The 11,321-nt window shown below is 37.0% G+C and overlaps 1 protein-coding gene across 4 annotated transcripts in view; it reads right to left on the bottom strand.

Moving 5' to 3' along the window:
• pde7a (phosphodiesterase 7A) overlaps window positions 1–11,047 on the bottom strand; it is a 147,192-nt gene extending 136,145 nt beyond the window's left edge. For 2 of the 4 annotated variants that reach the window (XM_051929171.1, XM_051929170.1), the window contains exon 1: window positions 9,489–11,047. In XM_051929171.1, the coding sequence (XP_051785131.1) occupies window positions 9,489–9,626 (138 nt within the window). In that variant the 5' untranslated portion in view covers window positions 9,627–11,047. The remainder of the gene's footprint in view (window positions 1–9,488) is intronic. The other 2 variants (XM_028803576.2, XM_028803577.2) reach the window with 2 other exon arrangements.
• Window positions 11,048–11,321: the final 274 nt, after the last annotated feature.

Raw genomic sequence — 11,321 nt, forward strand, 5'->3', positions numbered from 1 at the left:
GCCCCACTCCTTGAAAACTATCACTTTATGGGGCCATGCAAACCTGTATTAATACTTGTGTGCACATTAAAATGTTTTTTTTGTACAATGTACAATTCTCATGACAGTGGAATAGGTTATTCTTAGCCAGTCTACTTCAGTAATTGCAGTGGAAAATGTGGTTAACTCATGCATGGGGAAAAAATACTGTTGAATACCGTGAAACCGGTACAATTTTGAAAAATACAGTGATATAGAATTTTGGTCATACCGCCCAGCACTAATACTTAAACAACAACTAATGACATGCTCTTCACAATTATAAGAAAGAACATATCCCAGTTTAAAAAAAAAAATTAAACAGCTCAGATCCTGATTTACCAGATTTACCAAAGGAGGTTGAGTAGAATGCAACAAAATGGTATAGACATCTAATGCAAGCCTTTATCAACAAAGACTTCATTTTTGCTGCTTTTTCTTCAAATACAGTTTTAAGAGATACCCTGGAAAAGTCACATGCAACTACAACCTCCAGAGTTTTAAAGAGCAACTCCTCTAAACAATGATACATTTTAGAAGGGATTGTGCTAGCAGCAGTCTGCATTTTATCCCCGTTGTTATGAAACATCAATAAGCAGCATCACTGTTTGTTGTAATTAGAATGACATGTCAAACACTGAAATTACAATATCCTTATTCTGCACCTCTGCCTGTAACCAAGTGTGTTTATCTAGGACCAGTGATGTCAATTTGTTTGGCATTGCTGAAGAAAAGATGTGTGCGCAGTTCCAATTAAGATCAAGGGGAGTCCTGTAACCAAGGCTGAGGCACTACAACCATCCACAAAATATGTGAACAGCCTATCATTATATTAATGCTGAAAAATAAGGGGACTAATTAAAATGATACTGAAAAGCAAAATAATTAAAACACCCAGAATTTGTGTTATTCCTCCCCCGACCCTATAATTGCAACCATTACTACAACTATCAGCCTAAACCCCAACACAAAGTTGCAAAAAAGCATTAGAAACAAACCCTCCATGCAAACTCATACACACATCCACAAGTACTCTTACAAGGTCAATTTACTTTGGTCAATTAACAAAACCGGCACATCTTTTAACCCAGTAGGTGCGCAAAGAATGTGCAAACTGTACAAAGATAAGGACAAGGCTGGAACACAAACCAACACTCCTGGAGTTTTAAAACAGTAGCAAATATCAACATGCCACATTACTCCTCAATATCCATTCATTCATCCATTCATTTTCAAAATCCACTTAATTTACATTCAGGATCAGACAGACTTGGAACCCAATACAATAACATTAGGTGCAATATGAGACAAACCAAGACAATGCCGCAAAGCACACTCACGTAAACAGCCACAGTAACTCAAATTCAGTCCAATATTGAGTTACCAATCAGCCTTACTTGTTTCTTCCCAGAATGTGGGAGAAAAACATATGGGAAGAAATTACAACTTCAACAAAGACATTGATCTAGATGCAATTTAAACCAAGCCTCCTGGACCTATGAGACAGCTTTGCTAACCACGGCACTACAATGCAATCCATGAGGGTACAGCAGTGTAAATGTTATTTTGGATGTTTTGCACACATTATGACCCTTAGTTCAAGCCTCCTATTTATATTTAGGAAATGGTTGATGAAGAAACAAAAATTCTACACCTGTAACACCAATCTAAGTAAACATTTATATGACCAGCTACAAACCATTAATATCATCAACTTGTGCCTTGAAGGAACACATAGTATTTGCACTCAATCACTTGAAGAGTTAGTGACTGCGTAAAACATGAGGGATGACCAAAAAATTTTTGTACCAGTGAAAAAAACAAAACAAGCTGTTTGAGAGCCTTGAGTAAAGGTCTCATTTGGAAACAAACACAGTAGGAAATGATTCTGAAGATATTAAATTAAATACTACAAATGGATATTGTAAAAGCTGAAACAAAATGTAAAGCTTACTAGGAGTAAGCAATTACTTAAATGTTATTCCCAAGCAGACCAGCCTCTCAACATTTTTAGTATTCAGGGTAGAACATAGACAGCTTACAGTGCTTCCCAATGTTAAGAATATCCACTCTAATTAGGAACTAAAGGGTGGGGTGCATAAATATTTTTGGCCAGCAAAGAAAGTCTTACATATTGTGACCCCAGAAGTTCCCTCCACCAGACCAATAGAACCTCCTTACTTTCGAGGTTGGCGGAAAGGAGGTATAACTGCAACACAACTGTAACGAAACAGCCCACAGCACTGTTCACTCTTGTATCTTTCAATGCATTTCATAAAAAAATAAAAACTCATTTCACCTAAAGTGTACACGTTATAGTATTGTACATAATATAAAAATTATAATGCAAACAGTTTACTCACGAACAACCCTTTTCATTTAATTGATGTTACTAAATTCGTTATGATATTGATCATATTCACGATGCCTATACAATTTACACATTCAAGAAAACAATGAAGCAAATAGACTACCTACTGCCTATAACACTGGAGTCTTTGCCCATTTCTGTTTTATTAGCTACTGTATGGGGTTCATCCAATCTAATAAATTCTTTTAATCTTTATGTAATAACCTCACTCATGTGAACATCAGGAAAAAAAACGCAGTTTGTAGACAATGGCTTCTCAGCATAAAGTCTGCACTAAAAAAAATGACCTGTTAAACACACACTGGGCTTTATTGTTCTGTTGTGCTATAAATCCGTCACAGCAGCAATCATTCTGCAAGTCTCAAGTCTCTTTGAGATGGCATAGTTGCAAGATGGGTTGCGCTTCATTCATCAAGGCCATTGTTCACCTTTTTGAAAGCCTTGTTTATAACAGTTTTAATAGGAGTCTTATCTTGTGTCAATGATATGCAATAGCATCTTTAATCTCCTTCTACCTATTTGCACTTGATGAATAGAGAGTGCACTAAACAATGAGTTCATTTTCGAGGTTTGTAAAGTAGTATTGCATGCAGTTTATGTTTTCTTAGATTTCACAGTCTCTTTATATTGGATTTTGTGTTAAAGATTCAGGTGGTTGTCTGAATTTGTGGTGCAGCTGTCACCACAAAACATTGTTTAAACATTATGCACTGCTGACTGCTATCATTGTCTTTAAACAAGAAAAAGCTGTAAAAAAAACAAGGGGGCCTTTTTTCAGTACCAACTAAAGAACTTGTTCATCTGAATTTGGGCAAGTTTTCTTGTTCATTTTCAACATAAGTTAGCATTTGACTAATATAACTCATTTTCAAATAAACATACAAAGTTGTTTCTCCACTCTTGCTGCTATATTCACATATCATACCCTGGTTGAGGCCACATGACACATATTGTAGATAATCATTGGTTACAGAAAACACGGGATGCTCAGTGAGATTATTTTTTAAAGACACTTGAATGTTTTGTCTAGCATTTACAATCTTTCTAATGTAGCTGACTATACATCATCTTCTTTAGCACAGTGCATCCTAGAGAGGTTGGAATTCTGAATGGATGTGGAATCTCTTCAAAACCAGAGTTTCACAAACCAGCTTTTGTCATGAAGTAAAAGGGCTTTGTAGTGGGTTTTGCAGTGTAAATCACAAATTTGAGTACAAAGAAACTGATCTTTGTCCATTTAAATCATAACTCAAATGGAAACTTTCTAATCACTCTTTGAAGACAGAATGCATTCTTGTCTTGCACTGAACCCCATGGATTTGAAATACCCATACATGTGCAATGAAAATAAACTAAGGAAAAGTACAAAACAACCCCAAAACTATACAAATTTGCCTGTTAAAACACAATGGCATATAGCAAAAAATACCCCTATAGTTACAAGTAATATTAGTAATTTAACATGTATGCCTGTCACTATCATACTAAAACTTGGCTCACACACCTCCAATTCCATCTCTCACTTTTAAATGCTCCTCTGCCTTTGCATGCTTTCTACATAAACAATATCATTCATAAAACTGTGTGTTTATAAAAAGGTTAATTTAGACAGCTAAGCATGAGTCAAATGGCCTGCAAGATTACAACCATCATAACAAAGCAAAGATACTTAAATTTCTCTGATATATCAATCCAATGCATACATACTTGGGTATTTACTGATAACAGCCATGACTCAGTCAACATCTCTGCTACAATATGAACAGGGCCATGAGAAACAGATCTAAAATCTACCAACATGAAGCCATAATTCCACATTCTTGAAGGCAATGCTTTATATCTACAGCGTTTAATTTGCTGTGCATGCGCATGTGGAGATTCAAACCAATGGGAATAATGAAGAACAAGTGAGAACTTAAACAATATGAAAGACTGTGTTCATGCAGCTTTCCCTGCTTTTAGAAATACATGTGCAACCGCTCACTTCCACCACTGCTGTGCATTACTGTAATTCTTTTAATAAGCAGCATTACTACTATGTTACTGATAGCATATGCAAACACTGCACAATACTGTATACTATAACAATAACTTTGAATGCACCACTGTTGCTTCCTGCTCCACTAATATCAATAAATGCTGTGCAGTAGAAATTGAGACAACTATCACAACATGTCTTCAAAATCCACCTCTCTCCACTGCAACCTAAACTGGGCACTACTACATTCTCTCCTTTAAATTCACTTTAATGTCAATGTGGAAAACCATCCTGGACCACTATCAATCCTTTATTTATATGTGGCTAGTGGCATGCTGCATTATTGCTGTCGGGTGTATCAGCAGACAGTCTATCTTCATGACTTGAGGGTTTATTGATCATTGGCTAGAATATGGGGCTTTGAAGGCTGGATTTGATTTTTTCCCACCATTTTTCAGGTAAATACATTTAGTAACTACATGAAGCACACCTTTAGTGTATTTTGTGTACTTCCACATTACGATTACGTACGACTGTTGGCTGTAGGTGCTCCACTGAATCTCTCAATTTACCAAGTTAGTCTAGTGTCTAATGTGTTAAGCACTACTGACTTATATAAAACGTTTACTTTTGATTAGTTTGATAAATATGGGTTATGTTTTGACATTACTTAAATAAAAGAAAGAAAATCAAATCTATACTCTGCTTAATTTTATGTTTTTTCCACTACTACAAGACTAAATAAGGTGAACGACATAAGCAAATGAAAATCATAAACATCTAATACACTTTCCTGTAAAGTGTTTTGCATTGACCATCAACATAAACCATGTCACTAGAAAAAGCAGAATTGACCTAATGCAGAAATGTTTCACTCATGGACAACAGTGTGGAGCATGCTCAAGAGTAAGCAGCCCCGGTGACCTTATATTATTATTACTTATTATTTGACTGATATCTTTATTCATATGACTTAGAACACTTGACCATTACACTATGCTGTCTGCCAATAACATTTGCCATTGGTAAAAAAACCTATAAATATTGCTTACAGAAAAGCATTTAGTTATGTCGTAAATCTGACACATCTGATAAATTGATGGCACAAGGACAAAGGCTCATTGTCTTACTATGTAGCACAGCTAGCTTTTTATATTTTGCAAGATGCACCTATTCATGTACTGTAAAAATAATCCTGGATTTCAGTCACTAGTAGCAAAAATTCTCCCTGGGGGGGACGACCATATATAATTTGTTTTCTACCCTGGATGTACAAAAGTGCTTACTGCTATTGTGACTTACAATAAACAAAAAGAAAGCCTATACTACCCAATTTCATTTCAACCTTATATACTTTGAATTGTTTAAAAGGAAAGTAGTTTTCATCAACAGAAAATTAGATGCACATAAACAGGGCTTGTTTTCAAAACAATTTATATTTGCATTGGGTCATGAAAAATAATTCAAACCAATCAATCACAAGTCGTCAATCAATCATACCAGGGCAATTAAGAAAGGTTTACTTAACCTGCAAATCTTTAAGATATGGGAAGACACTTTCGGTACCAACATTCACATGTTTTCTATAAAGATAGCAAGAGAACATGTAAACTTCATCCTCACAGCAACCAGGCCAGAAATCAGACCACGGTCCCTTGACCTCATATTATCACAATACTGCCCAATGACAATACAAAGGTGGGAAAGGAAAACTAAGTTTATACATTTGCCAAATATGGTAGGAAAAAAATTGGAATTAAATCTTTAATCACAATGGACCCTCACCTCAGAAGTACAAGACATGAAAAGTTCTGAGGTTTCAAACAAGGAACTGAATGATTACTTTCACTGCTGCTGGTCCTCTTTTATAACAATGTGCACAGAATGATTGCCATTTATAAAATAGAATATTTTGAGGCAAATGCTTAACAAGTCTGCATATTCAGAAATTAAATGAAAATAAGATAAGTTTGCTTAACGTTTTAAGAATACCGTGAGCATCTTATCTATAATACGTTTATTTTAGTTAGTATGATGGGACAAGAATCTTTCAAATTTCTTTTAAATATTAGTCTTGCTATGAGTCTTTATTTCCATGCTAGGGATTGCAACCTTGGTCCCCAAATGTCCTGTGTGGTCACCATTTTTTATTTTTTTGCGTTGTTCACTAAGGTTTTATTTTGTTTTAATTTTTTTTTTAACCTTTTATTGAATTTAAAGCATGTAACAATCCATACAAATCAAGTCAAACTTAAAATTCAATTCAAACCCCACCCCTGAGAAAGAGAGAAAGGCAAACAGCCAGAGTAAAACTTTTGAGAGTAGTAAAGACGGAAATGAGTCTTTGCTTATTCTAAAACATTATTAATTAGATCCTTCCAGGTTTTAAATAATTTTGAACAGATCCTCTAAGAGAATTTGATTTTTTCCAATTTCAAATAGTATATAACATCAGTTACCCACTGATTTAACAGAGGTGGGTTAGGATTCTTCTAGTTGGGGAAGATAATTCCATGTGCCAATATAGAAACAAAGGCAATTACCATTTGTTTGTCCTCCTCCACTTTAATTCCATCTGGAAGTACACCAAACACTGCTGTTAGTGGATTAGGATGGATTATGATGCCAAAACTGTCTGACAGGCATTTAAATTTTTTTATCTAGAATGATGTTTATTTGGTAACTACCCAAAACATGTGGCCTAGTGAAGCCAGAGCTCGATTGCAACATTCGCATGTTGGATCTTGCCCAGGAAATCTTATTGACAATTTTAAACGAGATAGATATGCTTGATAAAAAAATTTAAGCTGAATAATTGAATGCTTTGCGCATATGGAGCTAGAGTGAATTCTATGGATGGTTTTCAGAATGCATCCAAAGAAAAACATTATATTTTGCCTCTTCTCAGTTTGCTCCCTTCATTGTATCTTAATAATGACAATTAAAAAAACGAGCAGGGAAACACTGAATCATGAAAGGCAGCAACTACTTTAGCATCAGACCCACTAATTAGTTAATAATGGATTAAAGAATTAGAACACCAGGAAAAGTAGAATGAAAATCAAGATGAAAATATTGTTAAAAAGAAAATACATGCTGTATTTTTATTCCCATATAACAGTTTAGTACATCTTAATGAAAAAAAAATGTTTTACTAAACTAAGCTCTCTAATTTCTATATTGTTCCCAACATGCAGATTCTGAGAAATAACAGTTCCATTAATTATCCCAGGAGTCCAATTGAAAACAATCTGGTTGAATGAAAACCAGCAGCCACAGTGGGTCCCCAGGACCGAGTCTGCAAAACCCTGGCCTACACTGGTGTTGGTGGTTATCTTGACATCACACAATTTACAGGAAGATGCCCTGCTGGTTAACCTGGAATAAATCTGCATTTTTTTTTTTTTTTTTTTTTTTAAATAAGCCCTGTTCATATGTCAGAGTACTATTTCTGGAATTTTCTTCAGTGTTCAAGACCATCCAGCCTCATTTTCTGATTGAGAAAATGGGGAACAGTAATGAATGTTAACTTATTTATTACATTATGGATTCAGAGCTTTCTTTTAAATTATTCACAGAGTTAAAGTACATGTCACTTTTTCCAAAAGTCACTTCTGCAAAGATGTGTTTTGTCTCCAATAGTATTTACACAACACACAAGTGACCGGAGTTATCAAGTATGACGATGACACCAAGCTGATGAGACCCATACACATGGAGGCTGAAAGACATTACAAGTGGACGGTTTAATAAATTGTGGCAATAAAAACCATCTTACTCTAAATGTCAAAAACAGCAAAGAAATTATATTTGACTTTAAGAGGCTGAAAACTGCACAGTTACCCAACATTGTTCTGGGGAATGAGGTAAAGATATTAACTCAATACTTGTATAAATACTTTGGAACTACACAAGACAACAACATTAACTGGAACAGAAATACAAAAAAATATATACTCTAAAAACAAGCAGCACCTATTCCTCCAACATAAACTCGTATTGTCTTTTTATCCCAGTGGGATCCAGTTAGTCATCACTTTCAGATTCATTGCCAAGTTTAGTAATATGACAAACCAAAATTGAAGAAACGCTCCAGCAAATCACCAAACATGCACCTGAATTATTTTGGCTGACAGACGATTTGTTTTTTTGTGTCTGTAGGCAATGTTGAAAAAAAACTGGAAATCATCTCTATTGATGACAGACGCCCATTACATAAACAACTTAAGTAAATGGGGAGAAGAGTCAGGTACTTTAAGTAATTTTGTTGTATTACACAGTGACAATAAAGGGTACTGGTGGTTGCTTTAAAAACTCCAGAAATTCCTTATTTCCCATTGCCACGTCTTTTTAAGAAGAAATATTGGAGATGGTAAAAGAATTTTCACAGGCATAGTGTAACCATTTAGGTAACAATCACACTATCAAACTGCTAGAAGTAATTACCTAAGAACCGGTTTTATACATATTTTTAAATTGCTATTTAAGCTTTAATTTGTCCTGTCTTTGTTTTTACTTCATCACTGTCTGTTACTGGATACAACTGTGAAAGCAAATGCCGTGTTTTCTTGTATAAATATGACTAAAAAACCTTGAACCTTGCTTGGACAGTGTTTGCACCAGGATTTTAGCCCAGGGCTCAAGTGTCACTCATATAAAATTAAGATAAAGAAAAGAAAGGACAGTTCAAGTATACCGCCTGCAACAACACTGGAAACACAAGCGAACACCAGATGCCAAAGTGGTATAAACCTCCTTTACGACGACTGATAAGCAGTCACCCTGAGAAGGAGGATGTTACGTAGAGTGAGGTCAACTAAGGGGAGAGGATGCCGTGATCATTCAGCCGATAAGGCTTCCCACTGCCCATCCGCACCCAGCACTGTCAAGTCAACGAGAATACGTTACGGAAGTCTCCTAATAGTAATATGTGCCTTTAAAAAGATTATAGAGCGTCACAAATTACTAATGAAAACGACACGAGACTCATACACAGAGCTGAACGTTAACCGATAGGTGATGATCTCCCAATGCTAAGACACAGAAGCACTTTAAATAAAGCAGGTTAACATTCAGCAAGTATAGGTATTTTGCGAACCCCCGTTTACCCTTCACCATTACCTGTGACAGCTGCCTGGGATCTGGGCAGCCGAAAAGAGAGGAGCTAGAACTAAAACTGATGGCTCCCCTACGGCTGAGAACATGCTTGGGAACCGGCCTGTCCAGGGGCAACACCGGTAACTGGTAACATACTTCCATTGAACAAATTCAAGGCTAAATCCAATGCAAAAAATTAGTAGGAAAAAAATGCTACTCCTTAAATAGTACAAAAAAACATCAAATCCTTCGTACACAATCACAAGCAGGGGTTATAAAAAATTTAGGCCGGGCCTCCAGAACAGATTTAACCCCCGTTTTTTTTTTTTTTTTTTTTTTTAAAGAAAAGAATCAAGTTATAATCGTTTTGCGTGGACGTGTGCGCGTGTTAAATGCACAAAGTACGTCGTTTTGTTCTGCTCGCTCGGGCAGCGTTTACCAGTAAAATATTTCCAGTCTGTTTCGCTTTCTGTTGTCCCATTTTATTCGGTCTTAATTTCATCAGTCTGAATTTTCTTCTCCCACCGCCACTTGCCTCCTCTTTTTTATTTTCAGCCCAGATAATGGCCTGCAAAGGAAGAGGCCTCTCTCTCCTTCTCGCGCACTCTTTTGGTGTTTCTCGAAGAAAAATGCTTCCTCATTTTTTTTCTTTCTGTCTCTCTTGCTCTATCCCCCTTTTTATCACCAGTCTTCTCTCCAGCGTGTTGCGAACTGAAGGCAAACCAAAGAGGAGCCGATAACGGACAGCTTTCCGCAGAACAGACACATGGCAGGTAGAGGTGTCAGCTGCTGCTCGCCTTCAGATACCGCGACTAATGGGGATCCCGTCTTTTTTGCCGATTTGTAGTATTTACTTCACCTGCTGAGGTTCCTTCGCATATCTTCTTTTACAGGCTTTTGTTTTCAATCTCCAGGAAGACGAGATTGAAAAGAATCAAAATGCAGAAGCGGTGGGGGGCTGCAAAAATGAGCTTAGATGCTCCCACTTTGCGCGTACCGCATGCGTCTGCACAAAAAACACCTTATAACAAATCACGCTAATTTCCCCGTAACAGCTTCTTCACCAAACATTACTTGCTCTCAATATATCAAGGGAGACACCACCTGCCAGAGACAGCAGGAGCTGTACGCAACTGACTTTTTTTTTTTTTTTTTTTTTTTTTTTAACAAACCCAGCTTTTCCCACCCGCTCAAGCCAATCGCCGCAGGCCTTAAGATCTCAGAGCTTCTCTCGTTGGTTGACCGGCCAGAATGGCCTTCTTACGACGGGCGTGATTGGCTGGACGCGGCGGGTGATTCCCCTTCCATAAAGCACTGGAATGATAAAGCGGCGAGCGAGGTATTCCACGAACAGCGGGGTTAGCCCTTCTGTGTCTCTGTATCATTGTGATTACCTTGTAGTATGAGTCATGCCTCTGTGTCACTGTTACAATTTCTCAGTTAACTATTTTGAACTGGGCCAGTTAGCAATATCAAAATATTCCATCCAACGTACTAACTGGCCTTATTCTGACCAGGGTCGCGTGGAAGCTGGAGCCCATCCGAGGAAACATTGGGCGCAAGGCAGAAACAATACCTGGACAGGCCGCCAGTCCATCGCAGGGTCAACACACAGACACTATAAAATAATCCATGTATTCATCAAAGTGTTTGCTGACGTGGTATTGAAAAAACAAAGGGAGTATTTCCAGGCAACAACAGCCACAAGGTTGGAACCAACCCTGGACAGGACTCTTTCATGCAGAAGAGGTCAGTTCTGACTCACCAGAGATCTTGAGGGCATGAGTGAACTCTTAACAGAATCATAGGCACCTGGGCAAATGAATGTGCTAGGGGCCCTGTTTTGATGGCAAAACA

Source organism: Erpetoichthys calabaricus, chromosome 6 (assembly GCF_900747795.2).
Source record: "Erpetoichthys calabaricus chromosome 6, fErpCal1.3, whole genome shotgun sequence".
Taxonomy (NCBI): domain Eukaryota; kingdom Metazoa; phylum Chordata; class Cladistia; order Polypteriformes; family Polypteridae; genus Erpetoichthys; species Erpetoichthys calabaricus.